At 38.1% G+C, this 27,064-nt stretch overlaps 1 protein-coding gene across 1 annotated transcript; it reads left to right on the forward strand.

Moving 5' to 3' along the window:
• The first annotated feature begins 69 nt into the window (after positions 1-69).
• On the forward strand, positions 70-26,473 carry PPIG (peptidylprolyl isomerase G). Its single transcript, XM_027733559.2, has 13 exons — positions 70-241; positions 6,254-6,333; positions 6,446-6,520; positions 8,633-8,740; positions 9,048-9,092; positions 10,972-11,059; positions 12,177-12,206; positions 12,300-12,439; positions 18,383-18,587; positions 19,610-19,777; positions 20,298-20,382; positions 21,175-21,311; positions 21,608-26,473. Exons 2-13 carry the CDS (start codon positions 6,273-6,275, stop codon positions 22,725-22,727), a joined length of 2,262 nt encoding a protein of 753 aa, XP_027589360.1. The 5' UTR covers positions 70-241; positions 6,254-6,272; the 3' UTR covers positions 22,728-26,473.
• Positions 26,474-27,064: the final 591 nt, after the last annotated feature.

The following is a 27,064-nucleotide window of genomic DNA, read 5'->3' on the forward strand; positions in this document are numbered from 1 at the left end:
CCCTCCGCCGCTCCCGCTTCTTGCGAGCGACCCCCGCCGCCTCTGGGCAGCGCTGTGCCGTCACCGCGACCCCCGCACCGTGGGCCGCCGCCTCTCCCGCCGCCGCTCCCCCGCCCGCCCCCGCCGTTCCGCCCCCGGCCGCCGCTCCCGCCCTGCCCGCCACTGACGCAGCCGTGCCGCACCAGCTCAACATGGCGGCGGCGCGGCGCTGAGCGGCGCGGGGTGACAAGGGCCGCCAGGGGTGAGTGCCGCCAGCGCCGGGGTCGGCGCGCCACAGGCAGGGGCGCGCCCGAGGTGGGACAGCGGCCCGGGCCGCGCCGGGGGCTGGGCGGGCGGCGGAGGAGGAGGTCATGGTGCCGTGGGGCCTGAGCCTCGGTCTCGGCGCGGGTGGGAGCCCCGGCCCCTCCCGGGCCGGCCGCCGCTCGGGGCGGGCGAGGGGCAGCCGCAGCCGCCCGCGTTGGCTCCGCGCACGCTCTCCTCGCAAGGCCCCGCGGCCCGGGCCCGAGGGGCGGGAGGGCCGCGGCGCATCCCGGGGGAGGCGGCCCCTGGGAGGGAAGGGGTGTGAGGAGCTGCGAGCGGGGCCCAGGCAGGCGGGAGCGGCAGCGCCGGACGGGGCCTGGCGCGCATCGCCGGGGGTCGGGTCCGCCAGGCCGGCTGTGCCTCCCCGCTGCCCGGCGAGCCGCGGGTCTGTGCCCGCCGCGAGCGCCCTGCTCGGCCTCGGGTGCTGCTGGGGAGTTTGAATGAGTCGTCCCTCCTCCCCTAGACTGGGAAGGAACCGACCGGGCTGTCTGCGCGCCACATGTTCTCCTCCCCTCTGCAGGCCTCTCCTGGGGAAGTGGAGCCTGCAGGAGCTACCCTGGCTGGCAGGAGAGTCCTCTGCCTCTCTTTCTCAGGGGTTTCCTAAGGCGCTTCAGAGACTTTTATGACTATTGAGTTTCAGGCTCATTTTGTTTGCAGCCATGATCAAAATAAAGTGCTGCGTATATATGATTGTATTTAGAGGCATTGAGGAGGCTTTGAAAGAGGCTTAAGAGAAAGAGAAATAGTTTTTTGAAACTATGGACAGAATATTTATTGCAATGTTAAACGTTGCCTTTCAGTTCAGTCACAATTACAAAATTTATCAGTAATGATAAAAAAGTAACTTTGGCCAGTAGTTGCCTAATGTTTGACTGGTTAAGCTAATTATATTTTAGTAATCATCTGAGAGCTGTTTTAAAAGAAACATGAGACCATTTTCTTTGCATAAAGTCTATTTTCTAAGCTGTATCTTGTCTTCTGAGAGAATAGTTTGGTTTTTTCATGGTTTTGTTTTATATTGCTTGCAGAAGAGGCTGTTCTTTGGACAGTGATAAATGTTTCTAGGTTGATTGTTTTGCAGGTTTTTTTTTTTTCTTTTTCCCCCCCATTTTGTTTCACTATTCCGATTCATTAATGCATTGGGGTATGCATCCAGTATGACTCAAATTTTTAGGTGCTACCATGATAAAACTGTGATAATAATATGGAAGTTACACATGCTTTATGAAGCATTAGTTTATCTAAACTCACAGAGCTTGATTTATCAGTTTTTAAAAATGATTTCTAAATATTTCAGAAATACTGTGATTTCCTTTATACGAAGTAGATCTGAAGGGGAGCATAAAAAGGATACCAGCATCAATAGTTCTCTGAGAGCACCCTTTGGGACTATATTTCTTATTAAAACTTCCCATTTTTCCAGTCCTCTTCTGTGAAACAAATACTGTTTGTTTAATTAGCTAGCACTCCTCAAGCTGTTATCAAAAGAAGATTATTTTTTTTCCCTTGGAGTATCTCAGAAAATCTGTAGATTATGAGGGAATTTGGAGTGAAGAATATGTACTGCAGTGGAGGATTTTACTGTGCTGTAACCTGTTCTCTCCACTACCAGTTCACTCCTCCATGCTTTGTGCATTTGGGAGCCATCTTCCATTTAGGAGCAGAGTCAGTGAGTGCCAGGGAGAAAGTCTGGCCATCTCCTAATGCACTGAGGTTTAGGTAGGAGGGTGTGATGAGGCACAGAAGAGATCTAGAGCTAGAGAAGTAGAGGAGGGAGGAGAACATGAGAATAAAAGATGATAGAACAAGCTTTTTGTGGTTATGGTTGACAAATACGGAACAGCATTCAGAACTATGTCCTACTGTTGCATGGTTGTCTCGCCTTATTGTCGTCTTCAGTAATGGGTAGGAAGGGATTCCATTGCTGAAAGTAGTTTGGGATTTATGTGGCTTGGAGATTACACCCTTTGGAATCTTTTTTTCCCCTTTCATACAATGCAAAAACTTGCCTTCTCTTAGCACTTTATAAGCTGTGCTAAAAAAAAACCACCAGTACTTATTTGTGCACAGACCTGCCAGAAAACACCAGTATTTTTTCACAAATCATAACAGAGAAAAAACAATACCTTCTACATAAATTAGATAATGTAAAATTACTGCTAAGACTTGAAAACTCAGATTTTACTTGCTAGTGATAAGAATGTGGTTAGATATTTCAACGTTTTTTATTGCAGTTCCCTCTTTTCTAGAAAAATAGAGAGGATGTTCCGGTAGGAACCTGTGTTTCTCTTTAAGTAGTTTAAGAGAATGGTACTGCCTTCTCAGCTGAATCCTACCCTCTCCCAGCTGGGGTGTTATAACTGAGTGTTCATTCCTTATACCTTAGTACAAGAAGACTAAAGTCCTGTTCATAACTGTAAAAAATCATACTGAAAGTGATATAAATGAGCTACCAGTGTGGTAGTGTTAGGGCTGTGTTCAGGACCTATCTAAGGAGGATATTTTCTTACGTCTCCCTAGAAGGATAGCTGGCTATTGCCTCTTGTCCATGGAAGACAGTGTTTGATATTGCCAGATGTCTCTTAATTTGACTTCTTTTTTTAGAGGGAAACAAATACTATGTCAGTCGCCCAAAACAGACTTGTAGCATTTTTCTAGACAAGGAGGCCTGATGGAAAGTGGTGTCAATCACTTTTTGCCTGCAAGAATGTTAAAAAATCCATTTTGTGATTGGCTTTTCTTGGAAGGGGCAGTCAAGTTGAAACCTATAATGTGTGATTTCTAGTGATGAGTGGAAAGTCTTCCTGCATAAATTTCATAGACCTGTGTAGAAAGCAAATGTTTTCTTCTTTTCTTATTGATGTGTTACATTCATGTGATTGCGAAGACAGCATCCTAAATGTGAAATGTATTCAAGTGTAGTACCTTATTTCTGAATATGCTGACAACAAAAATCCTGTACTGCTGATTAGTAAAATGAAAAAAAAAAAAAACTTAATTTCCTCAGATGTCATTGCCGCTAATGTAGAGGTTTTGGATCATGAAGTACAGAGGAAAAGATGGTGGTGTTTGGGGAAAAGTGCTGAGGAAATGATGAAGTTTGAGAGTTGGGCTGGTTGGGTTTTTGTTGTTCACGTCTTCGGTATCATACTGATACAGCTGGATGCTCTGTCCCAGGAATGGAACTCTGAACAAATTTTCATGTCTCCCATTTTGCAATCATAAATTTATTTCCAGTTAAATCCATACTGGAATGAACATACAACATTTTTAGACTGTGCCTCTGCCATCACTTTAAGCTGATATATGCTGCTGCCAAATCTTTCCTTGGAGTGGGGAAGAAAGGTTAGTTTTTATGCAGCCAGGTAGATTGTATGAAAGCTAAACACATGGATGTAGGAACCTTCTGTTCTGGTTTCAGCCCAGATTTATATTGTCTTCAAGTGACTGCAACCACAGCCGTAAAGAATGTGATATATGTTCAGTATTCACTTCGTGTATTTGCATTTTCTGAACTCAAAGTTTTGCTTACAAACATATTTCTGGAGATTCTACTTTCTATCTTTGAAATATATGTCAATATAGTTTTGTCTTCCTGCATTTGTAGATGGTCTGAAACAAAATGCTAGGAATATGAATTTATGCACTTTATTGTTCACTTCATTTGGACATGGAATGAAGACCAGTGCAGAAGATAATTGTAAGTTCATGCAAGGAAGTGCATACAAGAATCGAGTGCAGCCGGTATTTAGGGGATATTACTGGAGGATTTAGGGAAAGTGCAGGGAACATTGGAGGTAGTGGTTAGAACATGGGCTAACTTTATTTGTTCCGCTGTTCATGAGACAATGTAGAGGTAGAGAAATACCACATTGAGAAAAGTTGGTGGGAATAAGGCTTTGGGTAGAATTCTTTATTTCTGATTTCTCTCTCTCATCCTGTTCTCTACAAAACCAAATTAAAAATTGACTAACATAGGTATATTTATATTTATTTTACAGTTTAGTTTTAGTCATTATCAATGTTTGAAATAAAAATTGTCACATATTAAGATAGTTGGCATTTATTTTGGCTAAAGTACTGCATATAAATGTTAAGGCACACCTGAACATTTCTCAAGCAAATTGCTTGTAAACCAGGAATTAAATCACTTCTCAGTCAAGCACTAGAGTTTGGGTACAGGCAATCAATCAGTTGTGGTACTGCTGGTCCTTAGATGTCTCAGTTCAGTTAAAACTATCAGTTCTACCACCAAACAGTATTTATTGTACCATTTATTCTGAAGGACTTCCTTGAAAAAAGTATCCCATGCGACTGTATAGTCTGTTCTGCTGCTGACAGTGAGTTGATGGCTGTCCTTTGGACTGGTCTCAGTTCTCAAAGTCTCTGTCCACTACCACCTGTCTCATCCCTTCCCTTGCCCACACTGCTGCCTTCCTTGCCCTGCCTCAGAGTTCATGCAGCAGTGTGGTGACCTGGTCGGCCTTCTGCTAACCTGATGACATCCAAGTGCTCAGCTACAGGCATTGTCTCTCTGTTTCTCTGCCTGGTGACAAAATTTGTTGTAATGGGAGAGAAATCCTAACTCAGGGAGAGTACCAAGCAGACTGAGATAAGCCTGCTGCTTTTGACAAATATCTGGCTTGTGTGAATGAATGTGCTTGTTACACACCTAGAGGATATGTAGTGAGATTCTGCATTTTTTGAAGTCTTGTCTTGCTAAAAATCACATGAATAATTAACTACTGAGTGGCGTTTGCTTTAAACCAGTCCTGCATTGTTCTTGTGATATTTGCTGTGTAATCTTGGCAAAATGTTAGGAATAACAGCATAAGTAGAGAGAATATAGACTAGCATGATTACACTGCTGTCTTGATTTCTTACAACCTCTTTTTTATAAGCTGAGAGTTGACAGATGGTGACAATTGAATTTTTCAAGGCTGTTCTGTGGTACAGCTATGAGTGAAGCTTTAGGAGAGATGTGTACAGTGTGTTAGCTAGACTTGAGCCATGTTTTCTGGCAATAAAAAATAACTAGAACTGAAAATTTATGGATTATATTCCAAATTCTGGAAAAGGTACTCCAGTCTTACAGATCCTTTTGCCGTCATTGTTTTTTTTTTTCCACTCTGAAGTAACTCAGAGAGGATAGGGATTTAGAAAAGAATATACATGTACATAATGTTGGAAAGCCAGAGATGGAAATGGAATGAAGACATAGCTTGTTACACAAAAATAAAGGGATTTATATACTCAAAGATAAGGGAAAAGTTGCATTAAAATTCTCGATAAAGAATCATAGAATCATTTAGGTTGGAAAAGACCCCTAAGACCATTGAGTCAAACAGTAAACCCAACAGTACCAAGTCCACTGTTAAACCAGGTCCTTAAGCAGCACATCTGCTCATCTTTTAAATATCACCATTGATGGCGTCTCAAAAGAGATAAACAATTACATAAAAGAAAAAGAAACAAGGAAAAGCCAGAATAATTTTACTTAGCAGCAATTCTGGAAGAGCTACACCTTTGTTTTTTTTTTCATCTAGAATGGTTTAGGTCCTAACTGGAGCCTGGTAACTGCAGTGACAAGAATCCAGAAAATATATTCCTAAAAAATTGAATGCTTAAGTCTTCCCCATACCTTACAGTATCTTTTCCTTTTGTATTTCCCCATCTGAACTATTGCAATCAAGTTTAAATTTAATGTTAATGCAGCAAATGTGAATAAAATTGCTTATTTGGGTCTACAAAACATGAAAATGACCAAAAATACTTTTCATTCTAGAAAATGCTTGCCTTTGTTGTCTCTCTTTTTGATGTTTTTTTTTGGGGGGATTGGGGTTTTTTTTGCTTTTCTGCAGGTTTTGTTGTCTTTGTAAAGTCTTCTGCATTGACTTACACATAATTTTACTACACAGAAGGAAAAACTAAATTTTATTTTTATTACTTACAGTATTTAAATTTCTGAAGCCATGGGAGTAAAAGTCCAGAGACCTCGTTGCTTTTTTGACATAGCCATCAACAATGTACCTGGTAAGAAAATTAAAACACCCGTTTAGTAGCATAATATTCATATAAGATATGCGTAAGAATAATTCAAATACCATTTAACTTCATAATAAATATGGTGTGCTTTTTTTTCTAGCTGGAAGAGTGGTCTTTGAGTTGTTTTCAGATGTGTGTCCAAAGACATGTGAAAATTTTCGCTGCCTTTGCACAGGTTTGTAGGCTTTACAATTTAATCTGTAATTTTTAATGTAATATCATGTTATCTGGTTTGATGGTTGTTATTATTCCTGATGTTTTCTTGCAGATAAAAAGAAGTAAGTTAAGCATTGGTTTAGCTGATTTGTCATATACATATGATGTGGAATCAAAGCTGTTGTAGCTTTGGCTTAGTGTGTTGCAGGGAGTATGTACTAGCCAACTTTAAATACAGGCACAGTAAGCTGATTTTCTGTTACTAGCACAGATATTACTGTTCACATTATATAACATCATCCAGTCTTGAAAGGTAGCCAGTAAAAGGTCAACCATGCAGACTTACTTTTCAGTCTTATGTTACTTTGAGGTATTTGAAAAGTATCGCTGGTATTCGTTAATTGTTTTTTTCCTTTATTTTAATTTCTTGATGGAAACTGGTGATTTCCACTTCTATCGAAATTCACTTTATTTCTTGAAGAAAATACTCAGAAGGTTCTCTCCTGGAAGCATTTCCAAATAGAATTATTTTCCTGTAGATTGCATACTTTTGTTGCAAATGGTGACCGTTTAGCAAAACTTATATTTATTATCACAAGAATAATTTTGTGAATATGTAAATAGCATACCTGCTTTCTGTCTTCAGCTTTTTCTGCTTCCTTTCCTTCCAGCTCTGTTGTTTTTCGGGTCAAGGGTCTATTAATAGTGAATCACTCAGCAGTACTAATATGATCTGAATCAGGTGTGGATGCATAATTACATTCATATCAAGTTTACTAAAACATGTAGTTCACTATTCCTGGTGTCTGCAGGAATATAGATATTATTTGATCTGACATTAGGCTTACTGGCACAAAATCAGATTTTCAAAATTTATTAACAAATCTGAACTTTAAAGTGATGAGTTTTAATGGCTGTGACTATGTTAGCACGTGACCATGGCATTCTTGATCTGCTCTCAACTGCCTAAAAGTCAGATTATTGCATAAAGGTGTTATTCCCTCCTACTGCCTTAAGTACTACTAAGTTCATACTTCGTTACTGACATCTATAATCAAATTCAGATCCCAAACTGTTTTGTTGCTTTAACACATAAGAATAGTGAGAAAAATATATGGGCAGAATATTTATGATACTAATCATCAGCAAATTAATTCAGATTTTTTATTTTATTTGTTTTCCTTACTCATCTTTTTTTCTGGCAATTTTGAAAAGTGTATGCTCTCTTTGTAAAACAGGGCCCAACAGCTCCATGTTTTCCTGGCATACCTGTGTTAGGCATATGCTAAGTTAGTGGAACATATACAACTTCACATTTATCAGAGTTCCTATCAAAAATGGTTTTTTCCTAGCTATACAAATCCATATGGAGGCACCACTCTGTTACAGTAAGTTCAGAGGTAACTGCCCTTGACAAAAGCTGCCAATTTAGTAGCTCAGGATAAGGTTATAGGAAGATACAGTCTAGTGGTTTGCCAGCACTGAGCAGAAGAGATCTTCCCTGAGAAGGGATCTCCCACTGACTACTGTTACCTTGAGGTTGGCTGTACCATGCACAGGACCCACCATGAGCCATGCATCTTGCTAACTCAGCAGAGACCTTGTCTATTTGAGGGTAGCAGGGAAGGGAAATAATGTTGTAGCTGAAGCAGAGAGTCTGCTTAAGCACAGAGCTGATGTGAGGGGGGAAGATGGCAGTTTGTAATCATGAGCAGGGGAGGGAACCAGAGTCCTCCTCCTTCCCCCACCTCTCTGGTTTTGTTACAAGCTTTTATGGTACCTTAACCTTGCCGTGTTGTAACTGAAGATCTGAGTGTTTCATGCATGTTTCTGAGTAATGTCAGTTATAATAAACCTAAACTGAATGTTTAATTTCAGTCAATCTGCATGAAAGAGAGCAGTTGTATACTAATGTCAGTAAGGAGTTCTGGTATAACTGTAGAGACAGAAAGTAGTTTCTGCTCTACTTTCTTAAATGCCAGTTTCTTACAGGTATTACAGGTAGGTGTCTGCCTCACAAGCCAGTTTTTCATAGCTTAGTAGGTGATTTTGATTAAGTGCTTATGTAGCACTTTTTTGTAGTGGAGATTCTACAGTAATTTTTGGTTTTGTTCATTCTCTTCTCCTTTAGGTGAAAAGGGTACAGGAAAGTCCACCCAAAAGCCATTGCATTACAAAAGTTGTCTGTTTCACAGGGTTGTGAAAGACTTTATGATCCAAGGAGGTGACTTCAGTGAAGGTATGACGTGAATCTTTGAAGAAAACTTGAATGCTTATGGAATAAAACATTTGCAGAAGTTCTCTGTAGTGTCATTTACTTATATTAATTATTCTTTGATATCACTGCTTTTTTCCCTTTCTTCTGCATAAATCCAAGTTTGCTTTTGGACTACAAAGATGCATCTTGGTCACGTTTGCATATCTTGAAGAATAATGTCAGTGACTTGGATGCAATTGCATCAACATTTTGTATCACAAAGCACCTTCCACATAACGTGACTCTTTAATCACTGCTTTGTTTTTACTGTCACTTTTCCTCTTTCAAGGAAATGGCAGGGGAGGAGAATCCATTTATGGTGGCTTTTTTGAAGGTAAGAGTTTTATCAGTCTGCTCTATTTTGGTGTTATGATAATCAATCACCTTTTACATTCTGTAGTCTCTGTTCTGTAAACCTGAACTCTGTTGTTGGTGGTTTTTAAGCTTTCATCTGGCTTTAGAGGCCTTTGACTCTCCAGTTTCTGTTATTTTATTTTACTTTTAAGATATGAACCTTTTTAATGAATGAAAAATTAAAACTGAACTTCTTAGTATTTGTCCCTCTTGCCAGATTTCTGTTTTTTTAAACATTTACTTTTGGCTTGACCAGCTAGCTAAAAGTTGGGGATTGTCTTTTTTTTTTTCAAGTGAAAAGGAGAAAAGTGTGAAGCAAATATTTATTTAAAAGAATGCATAAAGCCCTGCTTTCCTAAGCCCAAGATGAATTAATGATAGAGCCATCTGTTTTCTCACAGTCGTGGTTCTTTTTCAGCCAGTGTTGCAGACGTTGCACTTGCTGTTTCTCAGCCTGTGTTTGTCCAGAATATAGTGGAGCATCTCTGTTTCTTGGAGCAGTTTTTGTATTACACCTAGGCCTACATGATGGGCAGCTGCTACCAGCAGGCGAGGTTATGCTCCTCTCTCCTCCCAGACACACTTCCTTTAACATTGGTTCTTGTCCAAACTTGCAGCACACAATTGAAAGAATTATTCGCTGTTGTAGTAGGGCCAGGTGCAATTTTATATCAGACCTTGAGTGTAATCAACGGTTTGCCACTGCTGAAAGAGGGAGGAGGCCTTACCTTGCACTGACTGTCCAATAAAACTTCCAGCTGATTCAGCTTGCTAAAATGCCTAAAGATTTTTGCAGGAAAAAAAATTCCGTATTATTGAATGGATCCAATGAAATAATTTGGCAAGCGTCAGAACAAACACTAATGAGTAGTAGCAGAGTTTGAGGAAATGTATGGCTGGGGGAGATGAAAGAATGAGCACAACCCTCACATTCTGGCAGTTGCAAATTGGCTGTTCAACTGGGACACAGTGTGAAACTGAATTCATGGGAAGTTTTGCTCTTGTGCTTCACTTAAGCAACTCACCATAGGATTAGACTGACGTCTGATGCTGTGCCAGTTAGCCTTTGTACAGTGACTGGGGGGTGGATGGGACTGTCCCTTTCATGGCCAGTGACAGTGTGATGTAAAAACATAGCATTACAAATATTGTATATTTTTCTTGCTTGCTCCTGCTGCATGTATCCAAATAGTATTGAACAAATGTGCTCTGTCTGAAGAGTTTGCATCCCCCAACAGCCTTTTTGCTGTTTTGAGAAAGGAGGGAGATGGTTGTCTCTTACAGGTGTCTTAAATGAAGAGTAATGAGTACATTTTGAACTTCTTAAATTTCAGTTTCATTGGGATTTAGTTTGAACTGTTGACAAGTATTTGCTCTTAAGAAGTAGGATTCGTTCAAGTTAAACTGATTTTCTTCCTGGCCAACTTAATAAATTCATCTGTGTGTCTGAGAGACAAACAGAAGTTGTTTGGGATTGCTGTCAAACTGGATATCCATGTGTATTAAAAAATAATAAAATAACAAAATGCCTGAAATTGAGGGGGCTTCTTAAGAGTTAATGCACAGCCAAAAAAACAACTTCTGCTCCAAAGAAAGAGTGTGCAGTATGTGCCAAATAGGAAGAGCAAAAACTTAGAATTATATGGTCTAAGGAGACAAATCTTTTGAGCAAGAATACTAAAATTTCCCCCCCCCCCTCAGGCTATAAACCATTGATTCATATTTTTTAATCTATTTTTAAGACAACTTCTCACTCAAGTGACTAGGAGATTTATTTAATAAGGATGAATTTACTTAGATGATAGCATTTACCCAAGCATATATGGTATATTTAAAGTAACTGAAAAATCTTTCTTTAGATGAAAGTTTTGCTGTGAAGCACAACAAAGAATTTCTCCTTTCAATGGCCAACCGAGGGAAAGATACAAATGGTTCACAATTCTTTATGTAAGTATTGAAATGTGTGTGTGGTTTGCTATTTGTAAACTGTGAAGGTAATCCTTTTAAATATTGAAGACTAGCTGCTATGCAAAGCCAAAGTTGATGGTGTTTCATAAAGTTGTATGAAAGTAGTCATTTACCTAATGTGCTGATTAGGGATCCTGACTGGTTTTATCCCTTTTGTGTTTAGTGCTTATTGTCTGTGCAAAAGGGCTCTTGGTGGTTCTCAATAGCTGTGTTCTAACTTGGCCAGTAAAGCAAACCTGTTAGTTCCTTGTAGAACTCTTATAACTTTAACTAATAACTGCTGTCTGGAAGGAAGCAAAACAGCTCTGGGGGCTTTCAAAAGTAGTAGAGGGCTTTTTTTTTAGTCGTGAAATAACTTTCCAATACGGTCTCATTTATAGTTGAAACTTAAATTTTAAAATACATTGCAGTCAACTCTTCTTAAATATGTTACCTACAGAAAACATTCTCAAAATACGTCACTCTTATCCATGTTTCATGGCTTTAGTTAATATAATGAGTTAAGGATGTCATCTATTATTTAACCCTTATTTTGGGATTTCTGCGTGATCATTACTGCAATCATCCCAGTTTTCTGCTCTGCCATGACTGACATCTGTATGCCTTAGTAAAGCTAGTAGAGCGGAAAGCTGAGAGAAAGTTAGTTCTACTTCTGTGTCAAATAATCTGTACATACAAATATTTATTTTTTCCTGTGTTTTCTGATTATTTTCAGATGTGTAGAAGGTTATTTGCAGTTTTCATGCTGTGAGACAGGATTTTTGTATCTGTTCCTGGTAGTATTTATATAAGTTAATAAGTAGAACCTTGTTATATCCTATATGAGAATGCTGTCTAAAAATGTATGTGCCATTTTGTGGGTTTTTTTCAGTATAATGTTTAATCAAAATATTGAATAGGTAGTTTAATATATAAGACGTTAAATACTTTTAACTGTGCACAGAATGATGTCTATTTGTTTTGTTAAATATTATTAGCGCACTCAAAATAATGTTCACCTTCATATGTGTAGATGACATGGCTTCAAATGCTGACTGCTTTTCACTGACACTGGCTTTGTTTTTTTCTCTTTTAAATTAAAATCTGGAAACAACAGAACAACTAAACCTACACCTCATTTAGATGGGTAAATATCTCTTTTCCTCTTCTTACATTTGTTTGGGAACTGCCTTGAGAAAATTAAGTACTAAGAGTTCTTATTTTTATTTAAATTCTTCAGACATCATGTTGTTTTTGGACAAGTCATCTCAGGTCAGGAAGTTGTGAGAGAAATAGAAAACCAGAAAACAGATGCATCTAGTAAACCATATGCTGAAGTACGCATACTGAGTTGTGGAGAGTTAATTCCAAAATCCAAAGGTAAAGTTGAACTGTACATTTTTACAGATGCAAACTGAGAGGTAATTTTGCTCATTTTCTTCCATGTTGGTTGCTTATAAAAATATTTAGACACTTACTTGTGATGGATGATGGGGCAATTGGTGAAAAGGTGAATAACATTGCAGAGCAGTTTGTCCTGTAAATACCTTAAAAGTTGTTGATGCAAAAGACACTAAAGAACAATCATATATGCTTTCTTCGAAGCTTCTCCTGTCTTAGATTTTCTTATATTAGCTAAATTTTAGTACAAAGCTGGCAAGCTCTTGTCGTAGCAAGTAGAGTGCTGTGTTAAGCCTAACACTCTTTTTGGAAGGTAGCAAACTTGTTTCAGTTTTCTTTAAGGTAAATCTTCAAAACAGGCCCTTAGATTAGAAAAGTCTGGAATTGGCTCTTTAGCTCTTACACTTTGATTTACCATAAACTATATTCTTAAAGAGGAATATGACAGAACCTGTCCTTTCTGGAAGGGATGGCCTGCTCTGCTGTTTCAGAACCGAACATGGTATGAGAGCTTGGATTGAGCCTTATTTTGTAAGAGAAGCAGAATCTAAGATGTTGCTGTCCCTGTGGGAGAATCTCCTTAGTGGAAACCCAGGATGCTTGCTTTGTAGGAACTATGGGGGGGATCATCATGCTATTTCATTTGTAGCACCTTCTGTTGATACTGTGAAGGGTTGCACCAAGGATACTGAAGCACAGCACAAGAATAATTGCTTGTTTGGCCTAAGGAACATGCAAGCATTCGAACTGGAGCTCCTGGGGTTTTCCCCTACTTTTTGATACAGTTCTGTTGTGGTATCATATGTTGTGGTATCTGACACTATGACTTTGGAGTCTGAAGTTACCTCATCAATACTTCAGAATTCCAAGCAAAGTTGTATTATGGCTCCTGACTTCTCAAAGGTTCTAAGTCAGCCTGTGTGTGAGGACACAATTATGTTTTTTCTGGACAGTGCTCAGGAGCATAGTATCTCTTGGGAAATGCACAGGTGGTGTAATTAGAAAATAAAATAGTACAGATATGGGATGGGTGAAGCTGGTGGATGAGATACACACTGTATATGTCTTAACTGGATTGCCACACTCCCTCTTTAGTCCAGTCTAGAACACTTGAATGACTAAATGGCACTGAGCAGTTTGATGACTTAAAGCCATTAGGCAGGGCTTTAAAGTACTTGTCATCAAAAGAGTGAATGAAATAAATACAAAAAAATGGGTTTTTCTCTTTTGCTTCTTAAAGAGAACGGACTTCTGGAAAGATCTGACAGTCTTACCCTACCCATTTGTCTGTGTCCTTGTCAGTCCTGCTGCATTCCTGGCAACTGGTTCCTGTAGCTGGTGTGGTGTGCCATGGAGGGAAATTGATGCCAAGATGATGGGATAGCCCACTCTCTAAGGCTCGGTATTAGGTAATGGTGGGCAGTAGGAGTGTTTGGAGAACAAGAAGCCTTAGGCACCAGGATCAGGCTGTTGGAGAGCAGAGTTGCGGGTGGGGTGAGACAAAGGCCCTGATGGGCACTAATGCAGAGCCAACCTGGTGAAGATGCTGCGTGACAGACCATGGTGGAAATCCTAGTGAACGGAGAATCCTACTTATGAAAGGGAAAGGCTGTGTGTAGGACCTGCAGCGGGAAATGAGCCACTACTGTGAGAGATGGAGCTGTTAGTTGAATGCACAACATGGAACCACTGATGAGCTGTGCTGGCCTGGGGCAGCGGAAGTAGGAGGAACAGTTTGAAACCCATCAGCTGAAGTAAATTTGCCAAGCTGCTGTCCAGAGGTCACAAGGGGAAGAGGAGAGGCCCTTGGACTTGTCAGTGAATGGAGGTAGGCCAGGGAATCTCAATAGAAGGAGCTGTGTCTGGGACACAATCAGTGTCATGGAAGATGATTGACACAGAGTCATCTAACAGTGGGACTGGTTATAGTACAGTACTATGGGAGGCAAAAGGGAACGGAGTCTGTGAAATATGAGGCAGTTACCAGGGGAGACTGCTTCTAAGAATTTGCTGTTAAGATGAAGGAATAGGGAGGTTGCCTGTTAGGGAACTATAACGATGAAATTTCTGTGGGAGGGTACATTAGGATAGCAAGGGAGCCTTAAATATTTATTGCATGAACTTGTCCGGTAGGCAACACAAAGAAAGGAATTAGATGGTCTTTATGAAATGAAAATAGAACTGGTACTTCAGTTTAACAGGAAAGCCAAGGTGGCACTAGCAGAAGGAATCACAGTAGAAGTTAGGTGCTTGGTATGAATGTTTTTCTCTTAGGTTAAAGTTGAGGAAAGGTGGTCTGATTTTTGGGTGTCACAATGAATAGCCAGGTGAAGTGCTTTATGAATGATGCAAATCATCCCTTTGTATATAAGAATTGGATTTATTTAGGGATAAGTGTATGATGACTGAGCTGCCTTACTGGGTGCTATGAATTGAATGATACAGCAATCACAACTACAATATTGCAGAGGCCTATATGAAGTTTTTACCTGGGATTTGAGAGGATGATCACCTAGAAAAGTAAAATGTTTGTCATATTTTCCTTTGTTTTTCTTTTTTTTTTTAATTCCTTAAAGTTGGAAGAATTAGTGAAAATGAATGAGAGAAGCTAAATTACAAAAGAAGAATCTCACAAGAACTGATTTTCTAGGGGATTCTGCACAGGGCAGTGCTAGGCTTGATTCATGATCTTTGTTGATGTCATAGAATCACTGCTTGTAGAAGTGTGCTTTTTGCAATTAAGGCACATTATGGCTGCATTCATAATTCATCAAGGAACAATACTGTAATTAGGTAATTCTATCAGTACAAAAGAAAGTATCAGTACAAATTATCAACCACTGAAACAGAGTACAAAGTTACTCATTTAGGAATTATGAAATATCTTTGAAATAAGAACAGTCACAGAAAGTGGTGATTCTGGCAAGTCATGTCTTACGTGGACTTCTGATTTGCATATCCTCTCTCTCTCTTTACTTATCCATTCAAACCCTTGAGCATTCATTTCTTCTGCAGGCTTGTCGCACATCATTGTTAGCCCCCTTTGCACAAGCTGGTTGCTGTGAACAGTTGTTTCAGGCTTCTCTGTTCCAGATTTTTTTTCCCTAGTGAACTGGCCACTAGGTACAAACTGTGTTGACTGTTCCAAGTGAAGCTGGAGGTGGCTTTTTTTGGCTTTTTTTATTTCCCCTTCCTCTGCTGTTGCAGTGTGGTAGGTTGTTTGTCTGCAAAGACATCTATTCCAGAAGCACTTGGGATACAGGATTCCTCACAGTGAACATGTCATCTGATCAACAAGAATCAAGTGTGGTAGTGTTCCCTAATGCATACCTCTGAGGACTTGACTAATGTGTATAATTTTCATTGTGAGAAACAGTCGATTCTTCAACAAGGAGTGAAAGATGTAACAGGAATTCATGTCAAATAATGAAGGCAAAATAGAAAAAAAGATACACTGAACAGCAGGCAACTGAACACTGGAAAAAATTACCTGAGAAAATAACTGTCTAAATGTCCTGAAATAAAGGCACCCTTTTTCTGAAGACTGCTGTGGTCCAGCACAGGTTATTTGATTTGATATAAGGTAACTATTTGGTTGTCACTGCTCTGAATTACAAGATGACATGATTTGTTCTGACTTTTGTGGCTGAACCCGACTGTTTTCTGGCTAGGTAGTTTTTTAATTTCAACTCACGGGGCTAATGTAGGACTTGCTACAGTCCCTAACAAGCTGAAATGCAGAGAATACTTGATTGTGTCGTGCAGCATGATCATGTAATTCCTAAAGTCAGGCAAATGCTGTACGTGACAGTGAATGGAGTAGGAAGTGATATATCTATTTCAGATGTGGTCATAAGTTGAAACCTGATCCTGAAGGTAATGAGCTGGAACAGTTGGACTGTAAATAGAAGTGTGTTTCTCGATGACCTTCATGCTGCAGGATTGGTCTCATTTGTTATGATCTGTAATTGGCCAGCACCAGGTTGATTCAGTAGTCAAAACAGCATTTGCTGCTGGACCACATAGTTAGATGTCACCAGAAAGTATATCCAGACTCTCTTACTGGATACTCTGTCTTTGCTGTGTAAATAGTTCTGGGCTTTTTACTTTTGTTTGAGGTTTGGAGGGTTTTTTTGCCCTTGTCATTTCACTCCCTACCTGCCACATGATTTCTCAAATACATTTAATGTTATTTGCTGCATGTTAAGAAACACATTATATTTGTTGAGGTAGTTGCTCAGCTCAGCCTCTATTTTTATGTATTACTTACTCATTTTAAAGTAGTAACTTTAACATACCTGACCTCGTTACAAGAATGCAGATAAAACTGTCACAGATAGTTTTTGGCACACTTGAAACATACGAAGGAGGGAGAAAATACAGGAAATCACTGCATTTATTAATGCCTTATTCAGACATTTCTGAAATTGAGCTTGGAGACATATTGTTTTACCTGAAGGCATGTAGGAAACAGTATGATTTTCCTTTGAATGGGCCAAACCTGAAAGGTTTGAATAGACAAGAAACATTTAACTTTTTTAATACTTTTTGTATTTTTAGTATTTAGAGGTCAGGTGAGATTTCTCTTTTTTGATTTGTTGTCACCCAGCCTGTGTGACACTAGGCTTCTTTGATTGAAATTAATTTGAAAAATGTTCAGTTTTCTTTTTTAAATATGTACATATTACATTCTGTGAATTTATATATATTTAGACAATCTGAAGCTGATATAAAATATTACAGATACTTTTTATTAAATATAGTGCTTTAATAAGGATGTTGAGCAGAAGTTTGAGAAAAGACAGCAATTATCTTGGTCTGTACCTACAAGAGAAGTAAGAAATATAATTAGATCTGTCTTTTGGAAGCATTTTGCAAGAAGCCCTAAAAACATCTGATGGGAACCAGCCGATTTCAATCAGCAAGCTGTCCTAAACTGGTAATACTACTTGCTAGTTTATACTGCACCCAGAAATGACCTGGAAGACTCATGTACTCTATGAAGTACAGAGGTTGTTTTTCAGTTGGTTGTCAGGCTTTTGTTGGTCTGTATCAAATGAGACTTGCAAACAAACACATAGAAAATACTATGTATAAGTCATACAGGTATGACTTGTCTGTGGTGCTAAACCTGAAAACTGAATGAGATTTAGAGCAATGGGACTGAACTTCATCCACTCTGCCAGTGTGGGGATTCAGTAACATTAGAAGGTGGGGGAAAAAAGTATCCGTAAAGTGTACGACCATAAAAAGAGAGTTTGAGGTTGTTGAGATATGTACCACGTATCTGATGCAGTTACCTGAATTAAGCCCCTTGTTGTAATCCAGTTGTTTTATCTCAGCCAGTTCTTTTGGAAGTGGGTGTTCTGCATCACTGTGAAGAGGAAATCTTTCACCACTGTATGTATCACTGCATTTTGAATGTGAGACCTGACAGAATAAGATACTGAGCTCAATTCAATGAGTACTCAGTTTAGTCTGTGCCACTTATCTTCTATTTCAGAATTTCTCATTAGTGATTTAAGTAGATTTTATATGAAGTCAGATTAAAGCTGAAGCCAAAGAAATTTTTTTATAAACACTTTGTAAATAAATTTTAAATAATTTCTTGTATATAACTTATGTTGTATAAAACATAATTGGAAAACTTATATGGTTCTACATATTCTTGATAGTACAAATTTTATACTTAAAATTTCATAAATACAGATTTTGGAAATGTGTTATATATTTCTAGACATACCCTTTATTATACTTTGGAGAAACAGTGTTTTCTCCATAATTTCAATTTAAATAATTTGATGAAGTAGTCTCTCATGGCACAATTCTAAGAAGCTGAGACAGGTAGTAGGTAAGTTGATTTTTCTGAGATTAGTTTAGAAGTGTTTGATATGAAAATATCTTTGCTATTCTTATTTAAAGCCAAGAAAGAAGAAAAGAAGAGACACAAATCGTCTTCCTCATCCAGTGACTCTGAAAGTTCAAGTGATTCAGAATCATCTTCTGATTCCTCATCGGATTCTGAGAGTGCTTCGGAAGAGAAATCTAAAAAACGGAAAAAGAAACACAAAAAAAATTCCAAGAAACATAAGAAAGAAAAGAAAAAGAGAAAGAAAAGCAAGAAAAGGTCAATATTGAGATTTTTTTTGTTTTGTTACATGTACACCATACAGTATCCTTTTCTTATAACTACAGAATAGTATTCTGTAAACTAGCAAAGTAGGTTTTTGAAGTTTAAGAGGCAGTCAGTTTCGATATAGAAGCATAAATTTTCTGATATGATGGCAAAGGGTAGTTTTCCTTTCTATATGTGCTGCAGCTTGTAATGCAGTGAAGGAATGGACTAGGCTTATTTGGCTTGAAACATTGCAGAAATGCTTGGTTTGAAATGAATGGTGATAGCTTTTTTCCCTAAATTCACTTCTGTACAATTCAGTTTAAATTATATGCAGTGGGACTTCAGTGTGCACAAATAAAAGCAAAATTAAACAATATGATTAAATTAATAAATTAACATTCTTAACATTTCTTCTATTTGATATGCCAAAATTCTTGCAGTTTTGCTGGAAGATAATAGAAAGCGCTCTTGCTTCCAAGAATGTTCTTTTTGATCTGATAGTTTTGTTATAGTTCAGTGTGAGATACAAGTTGTGTTGGTGCAAGTCACATCTTTCTAAGCTAGCAGTAAAATTTAAGAAATGGTCACTTAGAGCAATGCTGCCTAAACACTGTTTCTGTGAGCCTAAGCTCATTTCACTTAAGTTTGTAAACTACTTGGAGTTACAATAGTCTGTAGGCAGTTATATATGCTAGTGTAAAATCTGAAATTTACTCTTCTGATTGTGTTTTTAAAAGAAAAGAAATTAAACCAACAAAAAAGGCTGTATCTCAATAGTAAGTGTATATTCAGTGTTGCATCATTGAAATTCAGGGATAAAAGATGTTAGTCAGAAATCTACTGCAGTTGTATATTTTGGAGCAAAGATATTATAGGGGGAAAAAAAAGTTGCTTCTGAAATAGCTTTGTTTCTGAGATTCTTGTGGTATCCTTGTGTATTAAGAGAATTTCTGAATTATTTAAATAGATTGAAAGGTCTTCCCTCATCCACATAACTCAAATTATTACATGTTTTTTATACAAAAATAAAGCTCTTCCAGTGAAAGTGAAGATGAAAACACTGAAGCACAGCCGTTATCTACTGTCCGTCCTGAAGAAATTCCTCCTGTACCTGAAAACCGGTTCCTGATGAGGAAAAGTCCTCCTAAAGTAGATGACAAAGAAAAAGAGAGGAAAAGCAGAGAAAAGGAAAGAGAAAGGTAATATATCTGTTTTAAGTCTGATTATGTGCTGACAGTGGTCTGGTCACATTACTGTTTTAGAACTCTAATGTTGAATCTTTTCCCTGTTAAGCAGTTCCATGTTGTGAGCAGTGCTTGATGAAAAATGGATTTCTCCCTTTACTGGCAACTATTGTCTTTGTCCTAGAACAAAGGCTTAGTCTTTGAAAATGGTTTTAGTGAATAAAAAATTTATAATGACTGATTCAAGAAAAGCAAAGTAAAATGCATTGCAATTTCATTTAGAATTTATTGGAACTGAACTGTCCAATCTGAATCTATAATTTATTCTTCTTTCAAAAATGGGAAAACCTGGAAATTTTCTAAAATATTCTGTGGTCGCAAAATCTGAAATTTTACTGTGTGTTTATTACTGTCTGCAGTAAAATAAAATTGTGTGGTTTCATTTAGTTTAATTTTCTGAAGAGGTTTTAAAATTTTTCTCTTTCCTTCTTTCTTACTGTTATAAACAATATCACTCTTTGTTAATTATTTTTAGTAATCTATCGAATTCCCAGTCAATGTACCAGAGGAGACTGTTAGTGACCAGATCTGGAAGGAAAATAAAAGGAAGAGGACCAAGGGTAAATGTTTACAATGTGTTCTCCAAAATTTAGAAGGTGGTAGCACAGCCTCACTGCTGATGTTAGTAACCCTTTTCATTAGGATAGTTGATTTAAAAAAAAGTGCAGCATAATTGATTTGGGGGCTGAGGCTTGAAGGAAGACAGGAAGGAAAATTAGATTAATTACCTGCTTGCATACTGAGTCTTTTTGAAGGAGGGGGTGAGAGAAAAACTTAAAAATGCTTTATTTTTATTACTGTGGTAATAAGTCAAAAAGGGTTCTAGTTAAACACAGAACCAGTACATCATCAGTGCCAGGAATGCAGGGAAAGACTTCTTTTTGGCAGGGGGCAGCAGTCAGATTAGGTTTTCTAATATTGTGAAGCCATATGCTGTGTGCTGCTTGTATTAAATGTTTTTAGTAACTGAAGTCTCTATCCCTCAAATTTTTAGTAAAATCCTTAGAAATTATGAAGTACTGTTTTTGTGTTGCTTGTCAAAGATAAGAATTTTAATTGTTGGAAAAGAGACTTGCATTTGCGGTAATTAAAAGCAATAGAAAACCTCTCATCAAACTACACAAATCCTGAAGTAGAAGTTACCTTAAAAATAGTTTTTGATCAGACATTTTGTATTCCTGCTTTAGCTGAACGTGAGATTTATTTGTCAGTAAGTTAGTAACTTGGTATATACACGTGAAGTGTCATGGCAGGTGCGATGTAGAACTGACTGCCAGGGATAACAATCTTGCTTAGATATCACAGCATGTGGAATTCAAACTTACACCCAATTTCCTCTCTTTGCCTTCAAGCGTTACCGGACACCTTCCAGATCCAGGTCAAGAGATCGTTTCCGACGCAGTGAAACTCCTCCACATTGGAGGCAAGAAATGCAAAGAGCTCAAAGAATGAGAGTGTCTAGTGGAGAAAGATGGATAAAAGGGGACAAGTAAGATTATTTCTTTCTGGAATATATGCACTGAATTTTTTTTTTTTAATATATTTAAAAGTAATAAGTCATCTTGGATTTTCAGTTACAGTTACTTTCAAAAAAACAGGGTGCTGACTTGGTTATCCCATTACTTAACAGTGTCTGATTTTACTGATGCTACTGCTACTATAAATACATAGTTAGACCTGATGTGATTTAAGTTTCAGTTGTGAGGCTGTCTCACTTCTGATTTAATTTTTTCAGAGTGGAGGGGATTTAAAAAGTTTAAAAAACTTTATCTTTCTCTCTCCAAGGAGTGAACTAAATGAAACCAAGAAAGATAATCAAAAGAGCCCAGGAAGAGGAAGAGAGAGAAAAATATCAGACCACAGACAAGTTTCTGAAAGTCCAAGCCGAAGAGGGGAAAAAGAGAAGAAAAAAGATCACAAATCCAGCAGCAAAGACAGGGAGACAAGAAGGAATTCAGATAAAGATGATAAGCATAACAAAAGCAAGGCCAAGAAGAGAGCTAAATCTAGAAGCCATAGTAAAAGCCGAGAGAAATCAAAAAGTAAAGAAAGAGACTCCAAGCACAGTAGACATGATGAAAAGAGAATAAGATCAAGAAGCAAAGAGAGAGACCATGAGAAAGGCAGAGAAAAAGAAAAGCGCTATGATTCTAGAGGGAGAGATAAAGAAAGAAGTAGGAGCAAGGAGAGAAGTAAAAGGGCAGGCTCAAGAAGTAATGAACAAGAGCATAGGAAGAGCAGAGACAGGGAGAAACGTAAGTCAAGAAGCAAAGAGCGTGAGCATGCTAGAGGAAAACATAGTTCCAGCAGTAGAACAAGGGATCGAAGCAAAAGTCGAGATAGGAGTAGGAGAGGAAGATCAAGAAGCAGGGACAGGGATCGTAGTAGAAGTAAAGACTATTCAAGGAATAGAGATAGAGAAACAAGAAGAAGAGGAAGATCAAGAAGCAGAGAAAGGAGAGGTACACCAGATAGATACAGAGGAAGAGAAAACAGGAGGAGGAGAGACTCAAGGAGTTCAGAGAGGGATGAAAGTCAAAGCAGAAACAGAGATAGGTATTCAAATAGGGAAAGTAGAAGCTCATATAAGAGGAATGATAGTGAAAGCCAAAGGAAGAGGCGTTCAAAAAGCCGTGAAAGTAGTAGTCCTGAATCCAGCAAAGATAAGAAGTCTAGTAGAGATCAGGATAGAAGTCCAGACTCAAAAAAGAGACCAAGTAGCAAAGAGAGAGAATCAAAAAAGTCATATTCACGCAGCAGTAAAGAAAAGGAAAAGACCAGATCCTCAGCAGAAAAAGAAATAAACCAAAAATCAAAGAGTCAGGAAAGAGATCATGCCCCTAGTAAGGATAAAAAGTCTGATCATGAAACAAGTCCTGGAACAGATGACGACAGGCATGGATGAGTTTGTGGACTTAATGTTTCCATCGTCTCAGAGTTTTAGAGACATTTTGGGGAACGCCTTTTTTAAAGATGCAGACTTCAGTTTGGTCTTTTGATAATCTAAAACCTGGATCATTTGTACTGCTAAAGTTTTAATAAACTTGAAATGAAAAACAAATTATATGTGTAATACAGTGTGCTGTGTTTTAAGTATTTCATTGAATTTGTATCCTTCTTATGTGTTGTCAGCTAGAAAGGTAACTTCTATGCCACATTTATTTTTTACCTGATGAACATAGTTCAGTGCAAGCAATGGCTGCCTGTGAAGAGGCTTGTTCCATATGTGAAGAAGAAAGCTGCAGATATACTACATGTCATCTTAAAGCTAGGAGTCTGTTGCAAGGTGTCCATTGCTCCAGTGTTGCTGCATCTGTATTTCAGTAGGTATAAATCCTAAGGAAATTTATTTATAGAGGTAAATTATGCTAGTTTTATTTTAATCACAAAGTGACTTAATTTAAGTAAATCTTCATGGTTTGTATTTCTGTCACTGCCAATAGTAGAATTCATTCATATTGTAAGGCAGTCATCTGTTTGGGAGCTATTTGTTTGTCCTAAAAAATATTTTTAAATGCTCATCAGTGTAACTTTCTTCCCCGTAACCTTTTTCTGTTCCATGCTTTTGTGTTTGTCTACTGCAGAAAATTCAGTTTGGAGGCTTCAGAGTGCTCTGTCTCAGTTGCTGACTAGTGGATCCACAGAGAGGAAACAGATTACCAGAATTTACAGTGGGTGTTAGAGTAAGGAATCAGGAAATCCTTTCAACTCTTGCTCCTTAAGTCTAAGACAAAACTATTGCTATTCTCCAGTATTGGTTTTTGGAGTAGTTGAAACGGAATTTCAAGTAATGTTTTAAGATAGGCTCTTAATATTTATTTTGTTTTTAAACTGAAATTTGCTTTCCTCCCTGTTTCTCTTCATTCTAAAGACCGTACTGTGAATTCCATCTCATTCCCTACTACGTGTGTGTGTCCCTCAAACCAATTCCCTCCCTTTTCTGCTTTCCTCTCCTGCCTGTAGGTCCCACCCCAGTTTCTATTTCACCACCAGGCCTTCATGTCAAAGAGAAAGAGTTTGGCTTGTGTTGCTGCAGGAGTGTCCCAGTGTGTGCGTCCCCAAAGAGCCACTGGTGTGTGGTGACTTAACACAGTGGGCCAACAGGAGGAGAGATTTGGTACAAACACCAACACTCCTTCCAGTCCTTTGAACTATTCACACCAAAGGCTGGCAAATCTTTAAAATCCTGAAGAGAAGTGACAAGCATTAATGTTAAGCTGTGTCAAAGCAAGACAATATTGTAATAGTTGAAATTTTTGCCAAATCTTTCACTGTGTGACATAATTTGTTGTTACTGTCTTTGTTATGAGCTTGTCAACATTTTCACTCTATAAGCCAGTTTATGATCAGTGTGTAAACAGTGTATGTTTACAGCAGATTAGCAGAATTGCTGAAACTTGGCTTTACATTGTGATCCAGCAGTTGTTACTCCAAAGGAAAAAAGTTTTGTCTTGAAAGCAAAAGAAAACAGAGGATTATGAACAACTTAAGCAGCATTTTTAAAGGAAGAAAACTAGAAGTATGTTGAGTTACTTTCTAGCATAATAGTTAGTGGAGCTGCTTTGGCTATCAAGTGCTTTTCCCCTATGTTTTAGTATGAATTTTGCACAAGAGTGGTCATTTTATGCAGAATGTTTAAAAATGTTCCCAAGTCCACATGTGGTTGGATGATACAGCTGTTACTTAAGAGAACTTAGGAGTGAACCAAAGACCTGTATAGTGGACCTATTCTGTCTGAACTTTGGAGGACTTTGGAGAAGTTGTAGTCCTATTTTGGGGGACTGTAGTAAGAAAAAGGTAGGAAGTTAAGCTTCAGAAATTGTGTGGCAGCCTAAACAAAGCCTTCCTTGGTGCATTTATACTGTGCTATGCATGCCATGTGCTTCAAAGTCTCATTTAAAATCTGTTTGCAATGTTCTTCTGTTATTTTTAATGGAGCTGAGACACAAGCTGTTGCTGAAAAAGTATGTTTGCACTAATGAGAATATTCTTGCCAATATCACTAAAGCTCGTATAAGCATGCAAACAAAACAGTCTGCAACTATAATGACTGCTGTAGAAGGGAGGAAATGCAAGCAGTCAGCAATACAGCAATACATAGAAATTGTTAAAAAAACCCAAAACAACAGTCTTTAATTTAAAATCTCAAAATGGAGATTATATCCAGTTATAGCTTGCAGTTGTAACTAGTTATTTCAAAATATGCACTTCTGTACCCTTTCATGTGGACTTTTTTCTTTGTTACAATTCAGAAAATTATTTGTACAAATTAAAGGAACTCTAATTCTTCCATAGCACTTTAAAAATTCATCTGAGTTGGTGGCACAAAGCTCATTTTCTTGTTTCTAATGTATGTTTTTTTTAAAAGCTGGTTACATTAAATTGCACATGGTGGGATACACTTGATCTTTTGATGAGTGCATACCTTGCCTGTATATCATATTTGATGGTAAATTGGTGTAGTGCTGATCACTTTGTTTAAACTGAAACACAACTGCAGTCTTGTACGAGGGTGGGTTTGCCAGATTCATGCATTTCTTTATCAAACTGGAAACTGAGAATGTTGATTAAAAATTTGGTGGGACCGAAGCACAATCCCAGGGACAGCAAGATGTCTTCAAGCACCAGTCAGTTCTTGCTGCCAGATAAGGAGGCACTCACTGACTTCTGCTCTTGCAGTCCTTGAGCTGTTTCCTCTTTCAATGGCAGAGCTTTCCTGTTCTCAGCCTCACAGTAACCACCTGGTGCTGTAGTCACAGTGTAGCTCAGTGCCTCAGAGAAGTGATCTGGAAGTGTATTTTAAAGCAATATGTAAGTGTACCAGAGGGGGGTAGGGGGGAAAGCTCATGGTCTTTCCTTGTGAATGCAGAAAAAAGTAGTACTTGTAGAATACAGTTTTTTCTGCTGTACCCCAGAACTCATCCTACTCCAGAGAATTTGTGAACCCTAAGACACAAGGTAAAATGAGGGCAAGGATTACTGGACTAGCTTTATGAGCATGTGTTTAGGTGTACATACAGGCTTGAAATAACTTCCAAAGGCTAGACATGCATTCTCTGTTGTACTGACAGTAGATACTGACATTTTACTAATACCATACAGCCTGTATATACATGAAATGCTGAAATTAGTATTGGCAGTAGCTTTACAAACTTTATCAAAAAGAGACTGTTTGATGCTGGAATTTCTGGGTACTGCCACCAACTCAGAGGCAGAAATTCTTACTGAGGAGGGTAGATAGAATTTAAGGTTGTGTAGACACTATTACCTGTAAAAAATGTGTTGGTGTCTGATAATTCCTTAACACAGACACAGTGTTTCAGTTGTTGCCCTGTTTGTTTGGGTTGGTTGTTATTTAGAAAGAAAAAAGGCAATGGTTACATTTTAACCCTTTGTTCTATCTGGTGGTTAGAATTTTAGCCTGAAACTTTGCGCTTTGTACATGAAATCCCACACTACGGGCTTTTATTGAAGTGTTCTTTGTCATATGCCCTGAAGAATTTGCAGTGATCCCCTAACAAAGTCTGATTTGTAATAGTGTCAGTCTGGCAAGTGGATTTTAGATTAATGTAAACACAAACAAAGCAGTCCTTTAGCTGCCTTTTCTGGAACTGTTGATTTATTGAAGCAAATAAAGTATTTTTGGACACACCTCTAGGGGCATAGTAGACTTATTGCTTTTCTGATAGACAAAAATGTATATTCCTGCTTTTAGGACTTTCCTTCTAATAGAAAATCTAAAGATATATGTACTATACTTTATCAAAGCAGCAGCCATGAAAGTCTTTTTGAGGGGTTGTTTGTTTTGTTTGGGGTTTTTGGTTTTTGTGGTTTTGGAGTGTTTTTTGTGGGTTTTATTGTTTTTTCTTTTTGTTTGTTTGGTGAGGGGTTTTGTTGTGGTTGTTAATGTTCAACTTAAACCTGAGGATACCAGTGACAAAATTAATCTTCACACTTTTAGAGCCAATGTAATAGAAATGTAAATAACTGTTACATGTACTTTCCTTCTTTTGCTGAAAATAGTAATTTTCCTAATGCAGTATTTAGCTAAATTATCAAAAAAAATGCATATCAAGAATCTGTGAACTCAGCATTTTGCAAAATTTTAATTTGGTACAGTTTTGTAGTTACCTAGCATAAAACTAACCTTCCATTTTGACAGCATATGTACTTTTAGTATAATTCTTACTTCTTACCCTTGAAAAATTCATGTCATTAGCAACACTGTTCTAACAAAACTTT

The sequence above is a fragment of the Pipra filicauda genome, unplaced genomic scaffold (genome assembly GCF_003945595.2).
Source record: "Pipra filicauda isolate LSUMZ 115617 unplaced genomic scaffold, ASM394559v2 scaffold5_size6683894_pilon, whole genome shotgun sequence".
NCBI classification, from domain to species: Eukaryota; Metazoa; Chordata; class Aves; order Passeriformes; family Pipridae; genus Pipra; species Pipra filicauda.

What these genes read in the sequence shown, in the direction of transcription:
- PPIG (XM_027733559.2), top strand. Translation starts at nt 6,273, where the DNA reads ATGGGAGTAAAAGTCCAGAGACCTCGTTGCTTTTTTGACATAGCCATC. An exon ending in TTTTCGCTGCCTTTGCACAG is followed by an intron (nt 6,521 to 8,632) that starts GTTTGTAGGCTT and finishes CTTCTCCTTTAG; the next exon opens with GTGAAAAGGGTACAGGAAAG. An exon ending in AGGAGGTGACTTCAGTGAAG is followed by an intron (nt 8,741 to 9,047) that starts GTATGACGTGAA and finishes TCCTCTTTCAAG; the next exon opens with GAAATGGCAGGGGAGGAGAA.